The sequence below is a fragment of the Protopterus annectens genome, chromosome 1.part2 (genome assembly GCF_019279795.1).
Source record: "Protopterus annectens isolate FY-2018-M chromosome 1.part2, PAN1.0, whole genome shotgun sequence".
Taxonomy (NCBI): domain Eukaryota; kingdom Metazoa; phylum Chordata; order Ceratodontiformes; family Protopteridae; genus Protopterus; species Protopterus annectens.
Window position 1 is genome coordinate 231,464,813 of NC_056727.1, and position 27,671 is coordinate 231,492,483.

At 36.2% G+C, this 27,671-nt stretch overlaps 2 protein-coding genes across 4 annotated transcripts in view; one reads left to right on the forward strand and one right to left on the reverse strand.

Moving 5' to 3' along the window:
* Positions 1-21,460, reverse strand: part of LOC122788853 (N(4)-(Beta-N-acetylglucosaminyl)-L-asparaginase-like) — an 802,551-nt gene extending 781,091 nt beyond the window's left edge. Inside the window, exon 1 of one of the 2 annotated variants that reach the window (XM_044055760.1) lies at positions 21,166-21,460. In XM_044055760.1, the coding sequence (XP_043911695.1) occupies positions 21,166-21,274 (109 nt within the window). In that variant the 5' untranslated portion in view covers positions 21,275-21,460. The remainder of the gene's footprint in view (positions 1-21,165) is intronic. The other variant, XM_044055752.1, reaches the window with a different exon arrangement.
* Positions 21,461-21,464: 4 nt separating this feature from the next.
* The window catches only part of ACTR2 (actin related protein 2), an 848,078-nt gene continuing 841,871 nt past the window's right edge, over positions 21,465-27,671 (forward strand). For both annotated transcript variants that reach the window (XM_044055728.1, XM_044055739.1), the window contains exon 1: positions 21,465-21,619. In XM_044055728.1, the coding sequence (XP_043911663.1) occupies positions 21,572-21,619 (48 nt within the window). In that variant the 5' untranslated portion in view covers positions 21,465-21,571. The remainder of the gene's footprint in view (positions 21,620-27,671) is intronic.

Here is a 27,671-nt window from a genome sequence, read left to right on the forward strand (position 1 = left end):
CTTGGATGATGCCGAGGTGACATACTACGTGGATGGTTCGTGCAAAAGGGGTCCTGCAGGACAGAACCTAGTAGGATATGCAGTAGTTTCTGATACTGGGATTATAGAAGCAAAACCTTTACCACACAACTTATCTGCACAGGCAGCAGAATTGATTGCCCTGACATGGGCATGTACCTTAGCAAAGGGTAAATGTGTAAACATTTTTACTGATAGCCAGTACGCTTTTTCTACTGTACATGTTTTTGCGCAACAGTGGAAAAACTGGGGAATGATAACATCTACTGGCAAACCTATAAATCATGCACAGTTTATTTTAAATCTTTTAGAATCTATTCAATTATCTCAGAAAGTAGCCATTTGTAAATGCACAGCTCACACCAAGCAACAAGATAAGATTTCAAAAGGTAATGCGAGAGCTAATACAGCTGCAAAACAAGCAGCCACAGAAGTATTTCTTTTAAATGAGGAATTACAACCCTCTGAGATTTTAGATTTAGATATGTTAAAAACAATGCAGGTACTCACTACGCAAGCTGAAAAACAACGATGGATACAACGAGGAGCAATCCTCGAAAAGGGGCTGTACATCTCTAGAGAAAGAAAACCAATACTACCCTCTAATTTGTTTCGATATGCAGCTTTGTTGAGCCATGGGCAGTGCCATGTCTCAACAGGGGGGATGGTACAGCTGGTGAACCAGGTGTTCACAATGTATGGCTTTACAAACTACTTTAAAAAATTTTGTTTGAGGTGTCAGATTTGTAACAAACATCATGCACAGGGGGCGATAAAGCCCAAGCAAGGGAGTTTCCCTACTCCACCATATCCGTTTCACACTATCTGTATGGATTTCATAGAATTGAACAAATGTGAAAATAAGAAGTATTGTCTTGTCATTGTAGATATGTTTTCCAGATGGGTGGAAGCCTTTCCAACCAAAAATCCAGATGCAGCTATGGTGGCAAAGGTACTTGTCAACGAAATCATTCCTAGGTTTGGTATTCCGGAAAGGATCTACAGTGACAATGGTACACACTTTGTAAATCAAACCATACAGCAGTTGAGTAAGCATTTTGGTATTTCTTTAAAAAAATCATTGTGCATACCATCCACAATCTGCAGGGCTAGTTGAAAGGCATAATGGTATACTAAAAAACAAATTCAGAAAATTAATAGCTGAGACAGGAAAAAAATGGTTATATGTTTGCCCCTGGCACTGTTGAGCATGAGAACTGTCCCTACAGCAAAAGGATTGACTCCTTTTGAAAAATTATTTGGAAGGGCTTATTATACACCCCAGTGGAAACTTCTCATGTCATCAGACCAGGGAGCTGATTTCACACTAGCTGAATATATGAAAAAGTTGTTGAGTTCTAAACATCTGTTGCAGTCAAATTCTGTTTCAGATAGAAAACAAACTGAGACATCAGAAGTGGCAATGATGCCCGGAAATTGGGTGTGGATCAAAAACATCAAGAGGAAGAATTGGTCATCACCAAGGTGGGAAGGTCCCTACCAGGTGCTTCTTTCAACACCCACTGCAGTCAAGATAGCAGAACAAGCTTCGTGGATACACCTGACGCACTGCAAGCTGGTTAAGAACTTTGAGTTGGACAAAAATCTTACCTCTCCATCGGGGCCCTCAGCACAAAGTCTGGCTACAAACGGGGGTCAGATCAACAGGACTGATCCGTCTCAACCCCAGTGAAAAAAACATCGGTGCTGAAGGTCCTATTAGGGCAGAGAGTAAGAGCACATGTCCAAGATAACGGAATTCAGTAAGATCCAAATACACCTACTTGGAAGAGTTGGAGAAAACAGTAATGCAGAACAACCGTTTCCTCAAAAGTATTGCATAATCATCCTGTTGACTGTACTAGTTACAATAACCTTTTTGTTGTGGCCATTCCTTTTCCCAGCCACAAAAATTGAACTAAACAAGTGTGCAGAGTGGCACGCAGAATGGCACCCGAACTTTAACACTTACTAGGCAATCAAATATGTGTATGCTGAGACCTTCAATGTTTTGAATTGCTGGATTTGCACAGCTTTGCCAACAGCATATGGGGGGGTTACTGTTAACTTCAGTTCCCCTAGGAGCCAACAAGACCTGGGAAAACTTAATTTATGATACATCAGATGTCACATCACGAGATAAAGTAGCATTGCACTTGTCTGTTCGACAGAAGGGAACTGTGTGTTTTTACAAGAATGATACAGTTCACGTGGGTTGGAGCAATTGCAATGTGACTGTTCCCTATAGATGCTACACTAAACCTGATAACACCAGATCCTATTGCAACACAAGCTATGATACATTTTTTGAACTGATGCATAGGACAACTGAAGAAGTAAAACATAATGCTAATCTCTATAAGCAACTGTCTATAATCAACAAAAAAATGTTTCACGCAGAGCCAGGGCATAGTAAAGTTACCAAAGTAGATTGTTACTTTGTATGTGGTAGGAAAGCATATAAATGGTTACCTAAGAATTGGTCCGGCAGTTGTTTTTTGGGGTACCTGGTTCCGGCCATACGACACACAGCAGTTTTACCTCAAAGGAAAATTCGGAATGTTCGAGAAATCAAGAAGCCTGTCAATCCAGTGGGGCAAATCAATGCGCGCTGGAAAAACCATCATGCTGTGGGCCTAGGGAAAAATGGACTGTCACATATGGACTTGAGTGATACTGTTATCTCGTGGGCAGGTGTACTGCCAGCATATGGAGCAACAAAATCAGTCTGGGAACTGTGAAAATTGTCTAAGCTTCTCGAAATAATGAGCAATGCAACCTTTTCTGCCCCAGAATTGGTGACTGATGAACTGACTGCCATGAGAACAGTGGTGCTTCAAAATGGCATGGCTCTTGACTTCACCCTAGTGGCGAGAGGAGGTACGTGCGCTTTAATCCAGGAGGAGTGCTGTTCGTATATTCCTGACCACAAACACGAGATAGACAACCATCTTGAGGTAATTCAGCAGGTGTCAGCCATGACCAAACCAGGACCAAATCCATTGACGGACTTTTTCCAGAAATTGTTTGGGGGGTGGGGCAGTATCCTGATGAACATTCTGATTGCCATCTGTGTAGGAATAATCCTACTGGTGGTATGTGTGTGCTGCTGCATCCCCTGCATAAAAAGACTGATTAAAGACTTTATAGATATTTCAGTTTCAGAAACCTTATACCAAGGTGCTGAACTTGAAGAATTGCTGAAAAACTGAAAATGCTTTCATAAGTTTAAACTGAATGACTCTCTTAACTGCAAATCCTGAGTAGGAAGAGGTTAGGGGAAGAAAAGACTGTTTATGCTCATCTTGAAAGTAGAATAAAAGTATTAAAAGGGGGGAAATGTTAGAAAAATATATAATAGTAATATGTATGCTTAGTGCATTCGAGGTTTAAAAGGGTTAATACATTTATTCTGTTCACACTGCATGAATCTGCACAGCTATTAGAAACTTAACAAGAAGCATTTCATTTCTGCTAATGTCATGAAAATAAGAAGAGACATTTCAGTTATGCTAATGTCATGAAACTTAAAGAGATATTCATTACTGCTTATGCTATGAGAAAGTATGCAGCTGCTAGAAGCTTTGATAAAGAAAACAATAGATGCTTGAAAGTATAAACCATATTCAGCATTACTTGTACCAAAGCTAGAAATGTACCTTGAATCTAGACAAAATGTAACACATGTATTAGAACAGTACAATTGAATAATTGAAAAGTTAAAATGGGCTAAAATAAGCCCAAGGCCAAGTTGTTCTTTTCAAAATGTTTTGCAAGCTAGCAAATAATCTAACTTAGTCAGCAACATTTTCTGTAGAACATACAGAAAGCTGTGTCTAACTACATCAGCAATAGAATAGTAACATTTTCTGTGTGACAGGAAGAGAACTCTATAAGAATAACATACTAATCACCAGTAATTCAGACAAACCTTGTGCCTACATGCTTTGTCTCCTTGCTGCAAGTAATAAAGGGCGTCTTGCTTGAACCTAACGTGAATTGGTCTTTGAAGTTTTTTCCTTTGACACAAGGGTGTCCAGTGTTACCTTTACTGTTGTGCTTTATAAAGAACTATTAGCTCAGGCAATTAAGAATCACTAGCTTGGAAAGATACAACTGGCATAAAACTTGGCAGAAAATGGCATTATTTGTGGATGATGTTATATATATATATATATATATATATATATATATATATATATATATATAGATATATATAGATATATATATATATGGTAGTGGTGCTGCGGTAGTGTTGTCGCCTCACAGTAAGACGTTGTCCTGTTCGATTCTCAGCTAGAGCGTCTTCTGTGTGGAGACATGCATGAATGGGTGTACCTTCATTGAAGGTTGTGCATCAGGGCCGACAACTCGGCACGTAAAAATCTACTGCCAATCATTAGCGGACCGGAGTTCCGCTGTGGCGACCCCTAACCGGGAAAAGCCAAAAGACACAACATATATATATATATATATATATATATATATATGTAAAGAGAGAGAGAGAGAGACTGGAGGGAAGACATTCCTGATCCATTCCAAATACTTTAACAATGTGGTAAAATAGTCCGATATAAAATTAACATTCATAAAATACAATCTACAGTGATAAATTATGCACTCTCTTTTAGTCTAGTGAGAGATTTTCCATATATCTTTTCCATATATCTGGTGGCGCACACAGATAAGATATCTGGGGATGAGACTAGAATCTGACATTAGAAAAGCAGGTAAGACCATATGGGAGGAGACCAGATAAAAGATAATAAGATACATCAGAACATGGATGTTAATGTACATGGACCTAGACAACAGTACTGTGTCTTGAGCAAGCTTATTTTATGGAACTGGAGACAAAGTTTTGCAGAAGTGTGGAAAGGAAAATTAAAGGGAAAAAGGTATGAGTGAGATGGGAAATGTAGGTATGGTTATGCCTGAACTTAAGAGATATATGGAAGCAGCTCAGGTTAGGTTGAGCTTTCCATTACAAACACAAAGATTATAACTCTCAGTGGAAGGAAATGTTTGCACTGCAAGGGAAGTGGGACCATGGTTGGAACAATGCAGGAATTAGGGAGAAGGACATAAGTGAACAAATATACTAAGTACTATGTTTACGACAGAATGAAAACTACAGTGAAAAAACAGGACCTGTTTAGTAGAGGGTGGGAGCTACAGCCTATCACTTCTCAAAAAATAAACCCACAGCAGGAAAGAAACACGGCTCCACAAAAATGGAAGTAGAAGGAATCCAGATACAGGGAACCACTGCATCTGCATGGTAAGCTTTTGTTATAGGAAGAGTTTACAGAAGTTTGGATTAAAACAGAGAGAGAGGCTGTTGGCAAAGGGATTACAAGCACTCTTAAGGGAAAAAATAGGAACAGATAAATCAGGAAGACACAGAAATTATATAATAGATTTACATTTGGATGCCAGATAAGATTTTCTAAGCAAAAGAAGGATCTTAAGCAGAACCTATAGGATTCTCCTTAACAACGTGGGAAAAGTGCGGCGACATTTAGGAGAAAATGGAGTGATACTTTGGGGATGACACTATCAAGGAAACTTGGCGGAGATTTGTTTAGCACCTAAAGAAGCTATAAAAGGGAAGAAACTTTGCATGTTTGGATGGAAGTCTTTTAAAAGTATTTTATACTCCCTCATAGATTTACATTATGTATTGGAAGGTTAATCCTACATGTTGGGGATTGGGAGGTTGACCCTACATGTGTGAGATGCAGTAAAAGGAAGACAAGGAATGTGGATGCATATTTTGTGGGAATGCAACAAATTAACAATATTTAGAGAGAGTGTAACTAACATGGGTAGGAAATTTACGGGAAAGGTGACAAAGAAATTAAAATAGCTTATTTTTTTTGAACTGGGGGTCCAACATTAACTGCAAAGGGAAGTACTAAACAATTGCTCACTGTGGTTATGCTGGTAGCTAAAAAGTCGTTACAAAAAAGTGGAAGACATCTGAAGAACATGTCATCACTGAGATAATGGAATTGATGAAGGGAACAATGGAAAAAGAAATAGCAAGGGTGAGTAATGGGAGCCAGGCTAAATGGAGAGTGTGGAATAGGACTATGGGGCACCCAGAAGCTTGATGAATAGTCTTGAAGTTAACACTGACATTCAGTGTGGATAAGGTGGGGACAGACTCATGAACAGAATATCTCAAAGGGAAAGAAAGCCTTGGGTGCAATGGTTCCAGATAGTCCTTATACACCACAATCTGGGTAAAACTAGCTTTAAGTATCTCACTGTTTCGATGAGATATCTGAATATCTTATGGGAGGCAGAATAACAAGGGGGATAAAAATGAACAGCTGATCAGGAATAACATGGTTAAGTGTGTGTTCTCTGGGGGTATTTGGTAACCCCAGTTACAAAGTTAAAGATGATGCATGTTAACTTGGATGGATAGGTGCACAAAGCAAGTGGATACTGAAAAATAAAGTTTGTTGGAGCAAATAGGGAACACAGGGATATATTTAGTAGTTTTTAATGGGGGGTGAGGTGGGTTTAGGTATAAACAGTTAACAATTCTGTTGTTTAACAGTCAATGTAACTGAGGAAAACCAAAAAGATAAACCTGATTAGCATAATAGACAAAATAAAACAAAACAATACTGTATGTTATCTCCAGTGTTGATCTGCGCCCAGCTGTTAAAAATGGCAATCTCATACAACTGGAAAAGCCTGAATGGACACTGCACCATACACGTGGACTGCATATAACACTGTATGTACTAAATTGTGATGCTGAAATATACTGGACTGTGTTTTTCTTAAAAAAATAAAATAAAAAATAAAACACATGCACACACACACACACACACACACACACACACACACATACAGGGGATATAAAAAGTGTACACACCCCAGTTAAAATGCCAGGTTTTTGTGATATAAAAAAATGAGATCACAATAAATTATTTCAAAACTGAGATCACAATGAATTATTTCAAAACTTTTCCCACCTTTAATGTGACCTATAACCTGTACAATTCAATTGACACACAAAAAAATCTGTTAGGGGAACAAATATAAAGAATAAAAAATGTACAATAAGCTAGTTGCATAAGTGTGCACACCCTTAAACTAATACTTTGTTGATTTAATTACAGCATTCAGTCTTCTTGGGTAGGAGTCTATCAGGATATTTAAACTATAGTCGTTGAATTTCAGCCACTACCCCAAATTCTTTTTAAGACACCTTTATTAATTTTTCACTTAATACACAGGCACATATAAATCAATAAAAAAAAACATTATTAGTGTTTCATTTACATACACTATACATTATGTGTGCATCTTTATTTTTAACAACTGTCATTTACTCCAACATTACATAAATTGCTCAACTCCTAAATTCTAATATCTGTATTAGAGATATTTTGGGGATTTTATAAAAATCTGCACAAAGCACAGTAATGTGGAAATCAAGAAAAAACGCAAATGCAAATGTTTATGGAAGACTTAATTATGTCAAGATTACAGGAAGATGAGGCTCAGCAATTAATAGCTATGAAAGAAGGAGATGACATAAAAATGGTGATGTATAATCAATCAACAGTGAAGTCTCCAGAACAGATGGCATTCTGGAAGTCTGGACAGAACAAAGTGACAAAGATCTGGAAGGATTTGTTTAATAGCATTTAAAAGGGGGTAGGGGTACCAAGATCTTGGAAGAAAGCTGTGGTGGCTGTTTTACCCAAACAAGTTAAATACCATTCAGAACCATCTTAATTCAGACACATTTAAGCCATGATTATAAAGTGTGTATATCTATACTAGTTAACATAATGGCAAAAGGTGTTGCTAAAATTGACAGGTACGCATCATTGTGGTTTGAGGAGGGGAGGCAAAAATGTGACATTACTGAAAGAATGATGCTCCAGAACAAAGTATCAGACAGAGTCAGATGGGATTTTACAGGCAAGGCAATGGTAGCATTTTCATTCCCTGTTATAACAGGCTTAAATCAGAGGTATATGTGAAAGGTCAGAGGGAAGAATTAAAGAGGGATGGTTCCTCTCTGATAAGCTCTTTTTGAACAGACAAACAAGCCAGTGGTGTCTTGGAAAAAAACAGGGGTGTCCTCATGTTTAGAGCCACTTTTATAGAAAACAAGGGACTCACAATTTCAGACACATAACTGGTATGATAATCAAGGAAAGCTAGCCTTACTTGTAGACATTATTTTGTTGTTGTTGGGCCTTTCGGCTTTTCACAGTTGGAGGTCGCCACAGCGGAACTCCGGTCTGCTAATGATTGGGCAGTTGATTTTTACGTGCCGAGTTGCCAGCCTTGATGCACAACCTTCAACGAAGGTACGCCCATTCACGCATGTCTCCACGCAGAAGACGCTCTGAGAATCGAACCGGACAGTGTCTTACTGAGAGGCGACTAGACATTATTTTGTAATTGAAAAAAATCAAGAAAAGGATATTTCAGTATTGTGTAAATTCTGAGACAGCTTCAAGTCTTTTTTGAATACAAAATGAATGAAAATAAAACAAAGGCTGCAGCAGTAAACTATGTACCCACAAACAAATTGGTTCAGAAATACCCATATTTATGAGGACATGATAAGATGAAGTATTTAGGTGTATGGATTAAAATGCTTCTGTTATGGCAGATAAGGATATGTGGAAAGAAACAAAAATGGAGACACCAGAAGTTCTTGATTATGCATATGTATAGTTAGATACAAGCAGTGAAAATGTTTTTAGTCCCTTTAATTTTATATACAAGCCAAGCATGTTTTACCAGATCAGAAGTTGTGGATGACAATAAAGAGTTGAAGGAACTTATTTGTAAGGGGAAGAGGGCGAGAGTTAAGTAGAATAAATTGATTCCACCACACAGAACAAGGCTTACAATTATCTGATTTGAAGGAATACTTCAGAGATACATATATGAACTTTAACTGCATAACACAAACAGGAACCTTTAAATCTAAGTGAAAAGAAATGATGATGTAATGGGACATTTAACTAATAAGGAGAGAGTAAGATTCTGGAAGCAGATCCTAGAGGGGAATAACAACCGCAATGCAGAACATCATATTCATAAAGCAGCAAAAAGTATTCTAAGAGCTAAGCTAACAAAGGAATGGACAAAGATTTTGCCAGGAGGGATGACTGCAAGTTGGGATACTGAAAATCGACAATAGGGGATGGAACATACTAGAGAAAACTGGCAAAGGAGCCAAGAGAGTGGCAGCAAATAACATGAAAGGAAAAGATAGTGGAGTGGGATGAGACCAAGCAAAAGTTTGTGCTGTAAGTTACAGACTGCCTTCCCTACCAGGGATTCTTATCACAGTATAGGCAAACAGGAAGTGATACAGGAGTGCTAGGTGAAAGACCCACTCCAGAAAGTGTTTTTAGCTGAGTAAAGAACAGAAGCTGTTGTTTAAAAAGGGATAATTAGTAGGGCATATAAAATATTGCACGACAATTATAAGAATCAGTAAGAGGTTAGAAAAAATTGGGAAAGACATACCTTAAAGGCAATTTACAAAGGAACAATGAGAGGACATCTGTATAGCTCCCAAGTACAGTATGTATCACAATCAAGAAAATGTACCAGTTTTGCTTGGAATATTTTTATATCCTAAACAGACTTCAAATATTTTTTTGTCAGGTAGACAGCAAATGCTGGAAGTGTGATCGGAAAGAGAATGGTAATTGTGAACCTATTTTTGGCAGCAAAATAATCTGGCAGATTTTAAAAATAGCCTGTGGAGTACTTCATCAGAAATGTTGGGGATTAGCTGGTTGCAACCAAGGAAACTGCACTCTTGAGATGAGACAAATGCTCTGAATTTCATAAACATTGTAAGACCTTACTACGTTTAATGTTATTGGCTGCCAAAAATGCAATATTATAAAATGGAAATCAAACTCTAACCTAGCTATAACTGAAGTACTGAATATTGCAAAGGTGATAAAGAACAGGATGTGGGATCCTTTGGAAAAGGAATTAGCAAAATACATTGAAATAAATGAAATTTGTGTGAACAATATATGCAAAATAATGTTCAGGAGGAGAAGGAATGAGGTTTAAGGAAAGGTAAGAATTAACCAAGTTATGCAGTACTGGAGTGAATAACTTAAAACATGTATGTGTATAGTTTGCAAATAATGAAAATGTCACTATTTGTTTTCGATTACTGCATTTGTATCTATGTCATTATGCAAACTGAGGTTTAATAAACCTATTAAAAAGAGAGAAATACACAACATGGTTTCTATTTTACAACACTGAGTTCTGTTCTACAGCTCAAGTGTGTAAATATTTTGGTTATCAGATTTTGATAGTTTTCCAGGTTTACTATCACATATTCGATTGTCATTTAGACGATCAGATATGTGCGAAAATCATTTTCTCGAACTGTGAGTTCGATCACCACAATGTCGAAGCTGACATGAGCGAACAGCCTCTATTGTCAGCTTCAACATTGCGGTGCAGATCGTACTATAGTGGGGATCAGGAAATGTACCCTTACCCTCACTGTAGTGCGATCTTGGAGTTTCTACATATAAGTGGGGGGGGGGCGCAGGGGGGCTTGCCCCCCTGCAAACATTATTGTTAGTTATGGGCAGATGTGAGCATTTCAACAAAGTCGATATTCGACATTGCTGAAATGCTCAGTTCGATATTTTGGTTGCTCGGTGTTTTGATTTCCGACAATATTTGTCGGAAATCATTGCATTCATCTAAATGACGTTCGCAAATATGATAGTAAACCAGTTTTCCTAGGACTACTGAAAACAGCAAATACTCTCTACAGACAGCTTATGGAACCATGCCTGGTATTTGGATTTACAGCTTTACAACCCAATTAAGAAGATATATAAAAACAGGTAAAGTTAGTAACCAGTAAGACACAGTAAACTTTAAGGCCTATGATCAATGGAATTACATAATTTAAGTACTATGTTAGCTACTGTACATTAAGCAAATGACAGACTAAACAGTACAAATTACAGCAGATTGATATTACATTTTAAACAAAAAAAAAAATCTTTATTAAATTATCAAGTATTATATAGGCAATCGTACATTTATATAAATGAAAACAAACCATACTGACATAATTTTAGTTGCAAACATTATACACCTCTTGTACATCTATACAGTCACTGTCAAACATTACACAACTCATTCAAATCCTGCCTTTTAAACCTTATTCCTCCTCTGCATGTACTGCTCTCACAATTCACATTTTTCCTTTTTAATTTGCTCCTATCCTTTTCTAAAGATCCCAAGTCCAGTTGTTTTATCTCTGATACTATATTCACTACTTCTAGTACAGTTGGGTTTAGACTTCTCTCTCCATTTGCTAGTAATTTCTTTTTTGGCAACCACCATAATTAGACTCAGCAAGGCCTTACTATGTCCAGGCAAACCTGATTCTGTATCATAACTCATAAAAAATAATTTCCTTAGTTACACCAGTTTGCTCACTCAGTATTTCTGACAGAGCAGTCTACGGTGATTCGTTAAAGTTTGCCAGCGCATTGCATTCCCAGAAAATATGTTCCCAATTACCTCTTTCATCCCCATCACACCTCCAACATTTCCTGTCTACCTGACAAAAAATTCTTTGGAGTCTACTTGGGGCAAAATACCTATGTAACCACTTCCAAGCAAAGATCTTAAACCTTCTAGACTTTGTTGCATAGTTGGGAGACATACATGTATCCCTCCATTGTTTCTTTGTGAATTCCTTACCCAGTCTCTCTTCCCAGTTCTAACCTCCTCTGATTAATTCATAGTTATCATGCAATATTTTGTATGCTCTACTAATTATTCTTATTTTAACAGCAGCTTCTACCAGTGCTGGTCTTTTGCTTAGGCTACCACTATTTATTTCTCTTTGCCTATATGATATCAATCCTTAATAGAGAAGGCACTCTCTAGCTTGCAGTCTAAATACATGTTTGGCCTCTTCTCATTCTATTATCTTTCCCTCACTAATTATTTGCTCCCAATACCTTGCTTCTTTTGTCAGTTTTCTTCAATAAATTCCAGCCCCATCTTGTCTATTATATGTATCCCTAATTCCAGTCATCCCTATTGGCAGAATCTCCTTTCTCCATTCCTGTGTTAGTTTAGTCTTTAGTTTCTTTTTAGTTTAGTTCTTTATGTTACTTTATGAATAGGACATTCTGTATGGTTACTGTTACTCACCTAAGGATCTGCATCCAAAATCCCAGTCTCACATTGTTTCTTGAGCTCCACCATTTCATCATCATTCTTTTCCACTTAGAATTGTATGTTTCAACTTGTGCTATATATAGGAACTTTAACTGTGTGGCTCTGAAATACGCCTTCAAATTGGGTAATCCCAAACCTCCTTGTTCTATTGGAAGAATAAACTTATCCCACTTGCCATTTTCCCCTCTCAGATAAAATCATTCAGCTCTTTATTAACTGACAGCCACAACTTTTTCTCTGGTTGATAACAATATGCCTGACCTGTGTATAAAACTAAAGGGACTAAAAACATTCTAACTGCTTGTATCTTGCTATTCATATCCATATAAAAGAGCTTCCAATTTCTCAATATTTGAATTAGCTTTTGTTTGGTCTCTTCCCACATATCTTTAGCTGCCACACCAGAATCTTTTTTAATCCATACTCCTAAGTACTTCATTTTATCATGTCCCCATAAATATGGGTATTGCTGAACCAATTTGTGTGTGGGTACATAATTTTCAGCTACTACCTTTGTTTTAACTTCATTAATTTTGTATCCTGAAAAGATCTGAAACTGCCTTAAAATGTTCCACAACACTGAAAAGTCCTTTTCTGGTTTTATCAGATATAAAATAATATCAGCTGCAAATACAGATAGCTTTTCTTGACTACCATACCAAGTATATCCTTGAAATTCTGAGTCCCTTATTTTCTTTGCCAATGGTTTTAAATATAATGCAAATAACAAATGGGGGAAAGAGGACACCCTTGCCTTGGTCATCAAAAAGAAATTATCAGACAGGAAACCACCCACTTTAATTTTCACCTCCGATCCCTGATATAGCCTCCTAATCAACCTTATAATTTTATCAGAAAATTCAAATGCTTCTATTGCCCTTCTCATAAACTCCCAGCTTACTCTATCAAATGCGCATGGAGACCCACCAGCAACAGAAGTATTTTCAACTAAGAAATACAGCAACTCTCCAAGAATGACAGATGATAACCAACAAAATAAAATAAATTCACCAAGGCTAGTAACCAAGATTAAAAGACGAAAGCGAAAAATAAATATTTTTAACGTTAAACCTGTGATCTGTTTTATCATTTCTTGGTTTCTAGCCTTGGTGAATTTATTTTATTTAACAGTTGTATTTTCTTACATTCTGCTTCCCTCTGGATACTGGTGTTACCTGTATAATCTGTACAAAATGTATTTTTGACATAGTATAAATCAGCAATGTACTGCAGCTAAACTTATGAATCAGACTTAATTATGCAGCTGATTATCTTATGAAAATTCTAGGTTTAAAGCCAGCCAATGGCTGCTGTAGCTATTCATGCAACATGCTATATTCTGCAATTTAGTTTTCAGCGCCAATACTTTGCAGATTATAACCTCATTGCCAGTCTCTATTAATGACATTCTCATATGGCTAACCTCAAATTAAATGACAGTTTTTAATCTACTAAAGGAGATTGATATAAACTATACTGCAATTGTGTAATAGTTTTATAACCCATGGGTTTATAATATCTCTGTATAACTTAAAGAAAGGTAGAAATTTAATGCAACTCCTCTACATTTTTCGTCACCCATCAAGAAAGGTTCTTAACAACTTGTAATAACAGTGTTGTGTGAATACAATAAATGATTTATTTATTTGGAAGCAGGAACATGTGCAAAACAGAAACTCTATTATGCAAAATACCAAAGAACAAGTTCTGTACAAATGTAAGGAGGAAGTACTGGATTAGCCTCTTTTGGAGTACTGAAAAGGAAAGACAGGCAAAGTTGCTCATTGATTGCTGAAACTGTGACAGCTGCAGATGTCATTTTTATTAGCTGTGGTCGTGCCAGTGTTTGAGAAAAATGCGACTGTATTTGACTGGATCCCTGTACATTTTGTATTTACTTGATTTCCTGCATACCCATGTCAGCAAATAAACTTTGTAGCTCTTGGTGTTAATTTGTTTCTGGTCTGCAAACTTGAAAACTGAGCCTTGATGTCCTTTGTATTTTAATGGATACTCTATGAACTTGTCATTAATGTACATCAAATAGATAAATAATATATTTTTGGAAAATTGTTTTGGGCCTTGTATGTATGTCTAATGTTCATCAAACAGATCTATACTAGATGTAATTTTGGACAAGCTGTTTCACTTGTCAATAACATGGACTCTTGCACAACTAAGAAAGACTTATTTATTTTATATTTATATAAAATGTATAGCATTTTATACATCGAAATATTCTGTCTTTCTAAATTATTATAGTCTACGCAGTTTACTTACGTTGAGTTTTGAATTTTATGCATTCAACTGATGCCATAGTTGATGACATTCACCCAGTAACACAATGTTCTCTCTGGCTGTTTAAATTATGTTTGTTTCAAGTCACTGGATTAGTTTCTATTTTTACAGAGGGATTGTCAACATTGGACCTAGATGATGGCCACCGTTGATGTGACACCCGGAACCCATGTGTAAAACGTGAAAAATAGGATTAGGAATGGATGGATTAACTTTCTGACTTTTAGCTATTTACTAGATATATTTATATACTTACTGAGTACATACAATTTTCATTAACTACTCACATATTTAGAGTAACTCATAAAACTTCACTGCACAGTTCAACATAGACACGTAAAGTACTGACTGATGTTAGCATCCACATATAAAGTTGTCATTTGTTTTTACACTTTCAGATGTACTACATTCGTGTTTGACTATGATACGAAGATAATTCCTGGAGGTGTACTCTGCAGTGGTAAAAATCATGCATTTCTCATGTTTATTCTGCATATCTCTATACTGGGAGAACAGATTCAGCAATGCTGCACAAATACTGCGGACATAAAAAGTGTACACACTCCTGTTAAAATGCCAGGTTTTTGTGATACAAAAAAGAGAGACCACAATAAATCATTTCAAAACTTTTCCCACCTTCAATGTGACCTATAACCTTAATTGAAAAACAAACAGGAAAAAATATAAAAAATAAAAAACATATGCTGGTTGCATAAGTGTGCACACCCTTACACTAATACTTTGTTGAAGCATTTTTTGATTTAATTACAGCATTCAGTCTTCTTGGGTGCACACCTGCCATCAATTCAAGATACTCTGATTAACCCCAAATAAAGTTCAGCTGTCCTAGTAGGATTTTCCTGACATTTACTCAGTTGTTGAAAGGTATCAGTCAGGAGAAAGGTACAAAAAAATTCCACAGCATTGGATATACCATGGAACACAGTAAAGACGGTCATCAAACAGTGGAGAAAATATAAAAGACAACAGTGACGTTGCAAAGAACTGGACATCCCTCCAAAACTGATGAAAAGACAAGACGAAAACTGGTCAGGGAGGCTGCCAAGAGACCTACAGCAACACTGAAGGAGCTGCAGGAATTTCTGGCAAGTACTGGTTGTGTACTACATGAGAGAACAATCTCCCATATTCTCAATATGTCTTGCCTATGGGTGTAGGGTTGCAACACTGAAGCCTTTTCTTACACAGAAAAACATCCAGGCTTGGCTAAAATTTGCAAAACAATACATCAAGTCTCCCAAAAGCATGTGGGAAAATGTGTTATGGTCTGATGAGACCAAGGTTGAACTTTCTGGCCACAATTCCAAAAGGTACGTTTGGCACAAAAACAACACTTCGCATCACCAAAAGAACACCATCCCCACAGTGAAGCATGCCGGTGGTGGTATCATGTTTTGAGGTTGCTTTTCTTCAGCTGGAACTGGGGGCTTTACTTAAGGTGGAGGAAATTATGAACAGTTCCAAATGCCAGTCACTTTTGGCTCAAAACCTTCATGCACCTGCTAGAAAGATGAAGATGAAGAGGAATTTCACCTTTCAACACGACAATGACCCCCAAGCATACATCCAAATCAACAAAAGAATGGCTTCACCAGAAGAAAATTCAAGTTTTGGAATGGCCCAGCCAGATCCCAGACCTAAATCCAATAGAAAATCTGTGGGGTGACCTGAAGAGGGCTGTGCACAAGAGATACCCTCGAAATATGACAGATTTGGAGCACTTTTGCAAGGAATAGTGGGCAAATATCGCCAAGTCAAGATGTGCCACGCTGATAGACTCCTACCCAAGAACACTGAATGCTGTAATTAAATCCAAGTATTAGTTTAGGGGTGTGTACACTTATGCAACAGTTTATTTTTTTATATTTTTGCCCCCTAACAGATTTGTTTGTTTTTCAATTGAATTGTACAAGTTATAGGTCACATTAAAGGTGGGAAAAGTTTAAAAACGATTTATTGTGGCCTCATTTTTATAGCACAAAAACTGGCATTTTAACAGGGGTGTGAACCCTTTTTATATCCACTGTATGTTATGAATATTGAAGGATTTGTGACTCAAAACATAGCTCTATTGTCACATTTCTATTGCAGTTCTCTTTCTTACCTACAGAATGTAGTTTCTGCACAGGCTCTATTTTAGTTAGTCAAATGGCCACACCAGTAAAGTCAAAAGATCTAGAAGGTGTTATGGAATACCAAAACATCAAAAAAGAAATCACTGCAAGAAACTTCTGTTATTTGAGATCAAGGAAGAGTAAGAATCTGGGAATTGGCCCTTTCCCCACTGTGGTGTGATCTTGGAGATGGAATATATAAGTAGCAGCAGCTGCGGGGGGCTTGCCTTCCCCTGCAACAAAAATATGTTTTGCTGTTTTTTGTTTGTATCAACAATCTGGCAATAAATAATGTCATTTTGATTTTCTGATAATTGCTATTCTGGCTGTTTAACTAACTAAAACAGATTCTTAACAATGCAGGTTAAACTTCATCTTGTGTTTAGGCCAAACAGCCTGATGTCGTCAAGGTATGTTCTGTTTGGGAAGTGTAATCTGAATGACTCGACTTCCGGCTGGGTGAAGTTTTTGCCCATATGTGTCTCTTGTTTACATTAGGGAAAAATTTTCCACAACTATGGTGTTTATTGCAGTCACTGGGCATCAGGCACTCCATCTGTGTACTTTTAAGATAATATATGCTGTTAATCACTATATGATATATCAAGGTAGGGAACCAAGTGATGACGCACTTGCATATCCAATGCATGTATGGGTTTGAATGCACACCTATATTTATTAGATGAAGTTGATCAGCCCAAGTCTCAGGGTGAACAAGCTATTATGTAATTCTACATTTCCGATAACATCTGCCCCACAACAACTAAAGTATTGATAAGAGAAAACATTATCGCAGGAAAAGAAAACACTGATCTTTGTAAATTATCCACTATATCAGTAACTACATCTTTACCAATGAAGTTGCAAAATTCATACTGCCAAGGTTGATAGCAGTGGAAAGGACAGTGGTAAATGACTGGCTGAACAGCCACCCATAAAAGGATGCAATATCAAAAATGCTGAGTCAGTTTAAGAATGCAAGGGACACACAGAACTCCATATTTGTAAGGACTACAGATGTTAACAGGTCAGTAAATAAGACAGTTTCATAAGTAAATACTAGGCAAGCAATCTGCAGAAAATTACAAGCTTGGCCAATAACTCATATTCTAAAGTTCCCTCCATTCTCAAGGAGGACAACACAAGAATGTCCTGGGGAGAATTTGAGGATACTACAAAACAAAGATCCCAAATACGGACAAAATGAATCCAAGTAGTTTATTTAATCCACAAATCACAAAGCTTTCGGGTAAATCCCTTATTCAGTGTGTAACTTAAAGATAAAAAAGTTTCCTTTTAAAAGACAGTAATTTCCTGTTTTAACAAGCAATCACATCACTGTCCAATCATACATAAAAAGTAATTAAGAACAGTTTAGTATTAAAATACTAAAAATACATTGGTTTCTTTCTCAGTACAGGTTTGATGATGACAGCGGTGTTTAAACCTGGTCTATGGTCAGCATCTAGCAATGTTATCCATTCATATTCACAATTTTCAAGGTCATTATTTAAATTACCACCTCATGTTTCTAAATCTAACATCCACCACTCTAAAACGAAATCTGTGTGTGAGACCACTTTCACTCATTTAGCTAGCGCATTAGTTGGTACATTTTTTCTAATTTCGGACTTATGTTCAATAATCCTGTCTTTTAGCTTTCTGCTACATTTGCCTATATAGAAGGCCGAGCACTGCACACAGGTAGTTACATAAACTATGTTATAAGTATTACATGTAGCATATTTATTAAATGTAAATTTCTTCATTGCATTCGGATGGATAAAAATATTATATATTTCAATGTCTTTACAACATGTACAATTATAGCATGGGTATTATTCTTTTGTTACAAGCTTTCATGTTTCAAATCTTTGTAACACAAACGTGACTTTAGATTTGAACAATTTTTATATGCAATAGGGTCTCTCGCCTGCAATTTTCTGTATTTCAGGCATACTTGTAAGAATATTTCAATTCTTTTTTATTATATTTCTCACTACTTTAGGTTTCCTATTGTATGTTGTTAAATATCTTATATTACCAGACATTCCATTTCTTGTAGAACTTGTGGCATCCTTGGACCTAGCTGAAAAATATGGCATAGCTTTATCTCCTCTTTTTACTAGAACATAATTTTGTATTTGCTGTAAAATCTCTAAATCATACCCTTGCATCTGAAATTCTGCAGATACTTCTTGTACATAGATTCTGTACATAGGCTAGTACTAAGCTAACTGCCCTTGCGAGCCATTTTAAGCTTAGCCAATTATCCCTTGTGAGACTCAAACCCTGCACCTTGTGTTTGCAAGGCAAACACCTTAACCATTAGGCCACCCTCCCAATAGTTGGTTGGAGTTTTCTTTAATGTCTGTATTCAAATGGCTAGTCCTCATGAACTGATTTTTTTATCACACTCTTAAATACATGCGGCACATGCAAGCTATTCCTATGTATATATCTGTTTGCTTGTACTGCTTTCTTATATGCCATGGTGTTAATCTGGTGGCTAGACCACTCTAATTTGACATCTAAATATTTAATAGTTTCTTCAGAGTTTTCTATAGTGAATTTTAAATAGCTAGTAGTCTGATTTAACTATTCAACGAAAGCTAGAAGTTCTGTAGCGACACTATTCCAAAGCAGGAACACATCATCGACAAATTGTTTATAAAATAGTATTTACTTTTATACAACTCATTGTAAATATATTAATTTTTGCATTTAGACATTACAATGTTCACATATGTGTTCGCTACCGGTGTTCCCAGGTCTACACCCCTCTTCTGACAATAGATACAGTCATGGAATAGGAAAACATCCTCTAGTACTAACTCTAGTAGCTCACATATAGTTCCTATTTCCCTATTTAATTTAATAAGTCTGCATTCTCATTTAAAAATTGTCATACTGCCTCCACCCCTTCAATGCAACCCCGTTGGAATTACTGTAAATAATGACTTTATGTCTAATGTAACAAAAAGAAACTATCACTGTAGTCAGGATGCCATGTGTATAACTGTGTCAAGAAGTCTTCAGTGTCTTTGATATAACTTTTGATTATGTTTAAAAACTTTTCAACATAAACTGTAGGTAGTGTGAAATAGGTTCTGTTATCCACCCTCCCCCCAATACTACAGGTCTCATTGGAGGATGCACTAAATCTTGGTGGATTTTTGACAAGCCATATATTATTGGTATCCTTGGACTAGGGACAGTGAAAAGGTTAAATAAAATCAGTGCCTATGTCATTATTTAGTTACATCTCACATCGCCATACTAATATTACTTATTACTCTTGATATAGCCATTCTATTAATAGCATCTAAAGTTGTGTTATCGTTTAAAAATCCATACATGCATGCATCATACTTTTATCTAAAATTAACACCGCCCCTCCCTTATCGGCTTGTTTTTTTAACAATCTCATTATTTCCTAAACGTTTGAAAGCATCTCTTTTGTTCAGAGTGGCCAGTACTCTTGTACTCTGAACATTGCCGAGTGTTAAGTTTTTAACTTTCCGGCATACTTCATGAAAAATTAGCAGCTTATCGGATACATACTAACTATGCCCATAATAATGTAAGTGATCCATATCTGCTATTAAAACATTGGACTACTACCAAGTAAACAAATCATTTAGAGTAGAAATCTGTAACACTGAATTCAAGAATCAATTTCACAGACAGAATTTTGTATGGTGCTGTATGAGGCTTTGTATGTCTCTGCTTCAAGCGCACATGGTGAACAGATGCTGTTTAAACTTGTATGACTTCAAAGTTATGTCTCTGATAAACAATAACAAGATTAACCGTGAAAATGTATTTAATGGCAAAGTACTGTGCTCTAGGTTTCCTATGTGAACCATTACTGTAGTAAGCGTGGAACAATCACTAGTTTTAATTAGAAAAAAATATTTCTTCATAATGCCATCAGTCTAAAAGCACCGTTTTTAGCACTTTGCTATAAACGTACCCCTCTGAATGGGATGAGGTCTGAATGAAGCGATCAGATCAGCTCACTATCCAGCTTCCACACAGATAAATGAGGTAAAGCACAGCTGGCTATTTTCATCTACTAGCCCATTATCTATGCGTTTACTACTTATTGTTAGTACCATAACAATTTATTAACTTCGATTTACCGAGTATTAGACATTTGCACGACAAGTACGTTTTAAGACTAATCCTAGATTGACTACATGTTTGGAATTATATTTATCACATATAAAAAAGTGTACAACTCAACGATTAAACAGTCAAATTTAAATCACTTCTGAGCAGTAACTGTGCCAAACTATCCCAAAGTCTGATCAAGACAGCAGACAGCTGTGGCAAAATAACAGTTGCTACCAGCGGATTTGTTAATAGTATCTTGCAGATGTCTTCTTAGCGTTTAAGATATAAAAAACATGTAATTGCGCAGTTACCATGTAAATGGGATGATCTCTACTCAATATATAATCACCTGACATTGCTTTTTCTACACAGTCTAAGGAATTAACACCTTCTAAAATAAGAGCTCGCATTTTCTCCACGGCGGGCAAAGAGAAAGTCCACGTCCCTACTGCAGCCATTACAACATATACTTAAAGCGATAAAAATCAGTCATCCAGAATAATCATAACACGGAATAATTACTCATCTACACAACCACAGAAATGTTACACCACGAAACGGTTACACTGTATTTTTTCCACTTTAGATACACTTAAAACTCTTGCCAACGGGTACAAATTGGGAGGAGCAACATCATGCCAAGATTATGCGTAGCCATACGCCGGAAGTAGCTCGAGTCGGAGTGTTAGCAGGTGATATCCGGTCCGACAAGGAAAGTTGATGCCAAGGAAGCTATAGGTTCCTGGGTGCTAAAAATGGATAGTCAGGGTAGAAAAGTCGTGGTTTGTGATAACGGCACTGGGGTAAGTTCATGTCTGTGAGTTGTATGCATTTTGAAGATGTCATTGCTTGCAGCACATGGCAAAAGTGGATAATTGTCTTGAGTTTAAGGAAGTAAAGAGATTAGTTGGGTGGTTGGCTAAGTGAAGGAATGTATGACAGCTTGCGATTTATATTGTTTTGGTACAGTAAAAGTGTGCAGTTGTGTATTGTTGAACGTCAGTTTAATTTGATTAAAGTGAAGCTCTCATAAGAGACGGGTGTATAATTTGGGGTAAACTGGGCCTTTTCTCCTCTTTGTCGAAAAAGTTATTTGCTTTTTTTTTTTTTTTAAGAAAATACATTTCATTATGTATTACTCTTCTTGTTTATGGATCATTATCTAAGAGGACCTACATAATATTGACACTTTAAGTATGAAATCAAAATGATTATTAGCTGTGGTTTAGAATGGCAGTTCCATTATGTTACAAATGAATATTTACTTAATCCATTAACCATTGGCTTCACTGTCATGTAGATCTTGTTGCGTTGTATCAAACCCAACAGGATTAAACAGTAACATTTTGAAGTTCATGAAAGTCTGCAGATTGCAACGAGTTAGAGCTTTATTTAGTAAAGTAACTTATTGGCTTTGCAATAGTATCCATGTACTATTTGAGATTAGTTTGTTATAATTAAAAACATTTAACAATCTCTGTTAAGATTTTCTTAAATCTTCATTTGAACGCTTGTTTTGTTTTAATTTACGTTTTACTGTTGGTATGTGCCTGGTATGCAACATTTCATATTCTTATTTAACTGTTGGCTTTGATTTTTTTCATCGTTAACGGCGAGAGCTTAAGATTTTTAAGAACACTTTTCATGTGATAATGTAGTAGTGATGCTTTTGAGTAGAATAAAAACAAGGCTTATAGAAGTTTTGTTGTACAGAGAGTTATAGGTGATAACTTTTGAGGTGCTGAATCATGTATGCAGAAAACTGAGGGAAGAATGCTAATTTGTAGTTTGGAAGTTAGATTTAATGATACGTTTGAAAGTGTTTGCTTTGATCTGTGTACTAAATATTTAGTGATTTGCATATCTGCTCATCTACCAACAAGCGATAAGAATAGTAGTTGTAATCTTCAAAGAAGCTGTTTGCAATTATTGAAATTATTTATGCTATGTTTGTAGTTTGGGGTTTGCATCAGGATTATGGGAAAATGTATCCCATAAGTGGACTCCATTCCTTCTCTGTTAATATTGCTAACAACCAACATTATACTTTTGCTTCACATTTCCATTGAACGTCACATTCTTAAGCTTTTCTTTACTTCATCAAATATGTTTACTGTACTAAACATTTGCAGTAAGATTGCTGGCATATTTGGCGGAATATTTTATCCATATTATTTATTTTTTGTATTTGCTTTTGGTGTTTTAGTTATTGATGTATATGGCAATATTGAACAGAAATGCATAAGAAAAGTTCTTCTGTATCAGTGCACCTGTCACAAAGATGTGTTGGGCCAAGAGAAGAGTTGCTTGATTTAATAAAGATAAATGGACATATTAAGATATGTCTGCAGAAGGTCAATGAAACCCAAAAAGTCAAAAGTTTGGTTAAACAAATGAATACAGTAATTGGGACTGTTCATAGAGATCCATGCAGTATAACAGAAGTAAACCGGATATAAGTTGGTTTTACAAAAGTCCATTGAACATGTGTGAGAAACTGACTTTAATGTAGGTTTTGTAAAACAGAACTGGTTGCACACCTCGTTGCTGATTGTGACATACTAATGGCAAAAGGACTGTATCCTGAAAGACATAATTATGTGGTAAGACTATTGCACTGGGGATTGTGCAAACATTATGGTACTGAAGTGGCTGAAAAACACTGGAAGCATGAGACACAAAGCATCATAGAAAATGATGGTCTACATTGCATGGGATCATCCATTACCAACAGTTGAAAAGACAGATGCTAGAAAACTGGATATAGTGGTCCATGAAAAGAAGTGTGTTGGCTTTGTGGACCTGCTGAGTTAATGAATAAAAAGTCATTGTGTAGGAATCTCTCCTGAGATTTTGGATTAAAAGTGACATCAGCTTGAGCTGTAGTGTTCTGTTTGGTGTGTAATCTGGTCAAAGTCTAGCTTGAGTGTTTGAAATGGCAGTGTTTTTATAATGTTTTACAATGGATTTTGTAGCTGAAAATATTAAATTAATATGCAGTATAATTATCCAAAGGCTTCCTTTTGATGATGTCAAAGAGCTGGCCTGCGTGAGGGAGTAATGTGTGTTTGTGTGTGTGTGTGTGTGTGTGTGTGTGTGTGTGTGTGTGTGTGTGTGTGTATGTATATATATATATATATATACATATATATATATATATATATATATATAATGTGTGTATAGTATTTATTTATTTATTTATATATATATATATATATATATATATATATATATATATATATATATATATATATATATATTATTCTCTTTTCTGGATAGCTGTATAAATCTCTTGGTAGGGCCTGTAGTGGTGCAGGATAAGATAGAAGAAACATTACTAGAAATGGATGATCTTTGTAGTGCTTTCTGCTATTCCATCCTTTAACTTTTTGTAGGGGCCCTGTGACTGATCTGTTAGTGTATGTAAAAGGACTTGAAGGCATGACAGAAATGCACTAGGAGTATCTGAATTGCTGTATGTTGTCATTTTGGCAACATCTGCTATGTCTATAGTGCCATGACAGGTGACATCTCCCTGAATATGAAGTATGTGTAATCTTAACACATGGACACAGCTGTTAAAGTGAGCCAAACCCTTTGAGAACTTGGTGTATTCCTCTTTTGCTTAAGTAGACTGACACTGTAGAGATACTTTATCTTTGGGAAGGATTCTAGAGAAGGTTCATTTTTTCCAGGTTAGTAAATTAAAATTGTTTTTTATTTGAATACTGCCATTCCTCTAAGGTGGTATTCCCACCAACACTGATTTAAGTATTACATTAAAAGAATACAGAACATTTCTGCTATAAAAACTTATTAATTTTATGTAGATTTCCCTTTTCTTGAAGGGAAACTAGTAGCTAACTTCCTGCTTTTATAAAGATAACATGCCAAAACCAAAATGACAATGAAAAGTGTATCCGATATGGCTGACCAAAGAATGTTGTTTTTTTGTAACTTGTAACGTCTGGCCAGTATCTCACCAGACTGCCACCAATAAGTGACGTCCCCCACTTAAAACCTGGGTCAGTAATTAAGGAGCCTCAATCCTCACCACTGACTCCATTGTGGGAGCATCATGGAAAACATGAGTAAAATTTCACAATTTCCCTTAAGAGAACAACAGGAAAATCCTCTTTTCCTGGGAATGGACTATGTACCTCTGTCCACCCCAAATGTAGTCCTTTTATCATGCACGTCTGAGCAATGTGTTCCAGTTTAAGACGTCTGACTCACTCACACTCTAAATTCAAATCTCACACACTGAAACAGTTATGGGAAGCCTGACACAGATTTCCAGCTGTGTCCCCTCCCCACAAATGGTAAAAGACTGCCACCCCACCAGAGTCATATAGGCCTACACGCCCTTGGTGATCACTTATTAAAAATTAAATATCAAGATAAATGATAGCTATGACCAGAAGCAACCAGGCATTTGAGGTGACCTGGGGAGTATCAAACAGGTATAAACACTCTCTGCTTCTAAAGAACACACTGATTGTGCAGCCCCAATGTAAAGTAATGAAAAAACATTTTAATAATAAATAAAATGATTACAAGAATGTAAATCAATAACTTTCAATAAAAAACAGAATTCAGTCCCCAGAAATATAACATTAAACTGTAAGATAGAAGACCATTATCTTAGAAAAATTCTCTCTAAATAACTAAACTTTCCTAATCTAACTAGAGAATACTGTCCGTGATCTAATCTAAGACATAACAGCAAGGCAAAGGCGGGCTTACAGTTTTTCGTGAGTCCTTTTTTCTGGGTATTTTCTCCACAGCGCTGTGATTGCCACTCTTCGCTAACTGCTCAGTTCAACAGTCTCAACTGTCTTATTTTTAAAAATAAGGCAGCTGTTCAAATAATCACCTAGCAACCAGGAACATTCTAATGACATCACCTACTGTTCAGCTGATTCTCCACATATAGTTTGTACTTTAGAATCTCCCTCACAAACCCGTGCAATTAGAAATGTATTAAAACATGGACATATTCTTTAAACATTTTGAGAAACTGGGAGATACTCAACATTTTAAAAACTTATTTACATTTTCACAATTAGACATGCTGGCATACAATACAGGTTAATCTGAAAATATACACAAATCTACTGCCAGTCATGCTAACACAGATGTTTCATTTTCTTCACATAATTAATAACTTCTGAAGAAATGTAAATCTTAGGATCTTCATCCTGAGCAAATATTGTGCTTGTTAACTGCAACCACACCCACAGTTCACCCTGAAAAAGTATCTACTTCAGTATACTTACCTTTTGGGTAAATTGGTATTTTATTGCATGTTTACTGATCAGTTAGTGAGAAAAATTATACTCCTATATTTACGACTGAAGTGGATACGGATGACTGAGAGAATGTAGAGAACACCTGCCTCACTGTCTTGTTGCAAAAAATAAGCAATAACAGGCACCATTTAACATGGAAAGAAAGAAAATTATTTTAAGCCCCTTGTTTGTGATTAGGGGGTATGTTATGCATGAATGATTTACAGGAAATGATAAAGGGGGGTGGGGACAAGAAAATATAAAGAATGGATGGCCAGAAGGGCAGTATAGTGCCACTTGCTTGGGCATTTTATTGGCTTTAGAATGGATAGCTGTTTAAGACTGCATTAATTACTAAAGTGCATTGTTTAACATGCATACGAAGGGTGCTTTAATGCACTAAATATACACGTGAAGCCGTTTCAGAAATAGGGTTGATTTCTGTCTTCATTCGTTGCTGCAACTGATGCAGTTTTTAGTATGATGTTATTCCATTGTTTTTGTTGTCATAAGTGGATTGCCTTGAACTAGAATGTTTCTGTTAACCACTGTGACTGGAAAAATAGTACAGATTGGCACCACTTTGTATTATTGGACATGAAATGATTACCAATGTGAGTGTATGTGTATAATAGATACGAGTGTGTTGTATATGTACATATATGTTTGTGTATGTATATATTTTTATAGAAATTTATCAATTTATTTATACTGCTGCTTTGTCGATCTTTCGAACAACTTGCACAACATATTTATGGGTTATCATGACAAAATCCTTTTTAAACTTTATATGAAATAATTTTATGTTCAACATTCTTGCACTCTTGTAAATCATTTACACACAAAATGTGTTCTACTACAGAGCGGTTATTCTGTATACAGCTTCTATGTACATTTTTAATTGAGGTTTGGCCTAACACTAAAGTTCTTTACCTTACAGATGCAAGGTGAAAGGTTTGATTCTCCCCTTTGGGAAGCCAGGCTATGTTTAAGAAGGCCCTGTAGGGCTATTAGTCCAATTGTGACCTATGACTATATTCAGTAACTGGAAAACAAAACTAACAAATTCTTAGTTCTTTTCCTGTTAATTTTGGTATCCATGCATGTACGTAGCAGAAGCAAATCTACCAGAGGAATGAATGTTCTACCAGTTGAGACCACCACAACAGCGATGATAATTTAAACAAAAATACTGATGAAACAAACCAAGACAGAGCGAAAGCATAGAAAACAAACGTTTATTGTGTGAGTGCTTTCATGACTAACAATGCCGCTTCATCAGACAGTTAAAAAAAAAAACATCGGTCAATTTTTATTTAAATAAATCACAACCAATAAAATTCAAAGTTCAGTAAAACGGCTAAATAAACTAAATGCATTGTGTCATAGTTTGCCTTGGCATTAAACCTTAAAAATCTACCTGTGTCAGGGTGTAAAAATCCATCAGTACTGCCTATATATCTACACCAATTATGTTTGGAGCATGGTAAAGTACCATAGGGAATATTGGATCTGAGAACCTCATTGTGAACTTTTGGGTAGCATAACATTCTCTTCAAATATT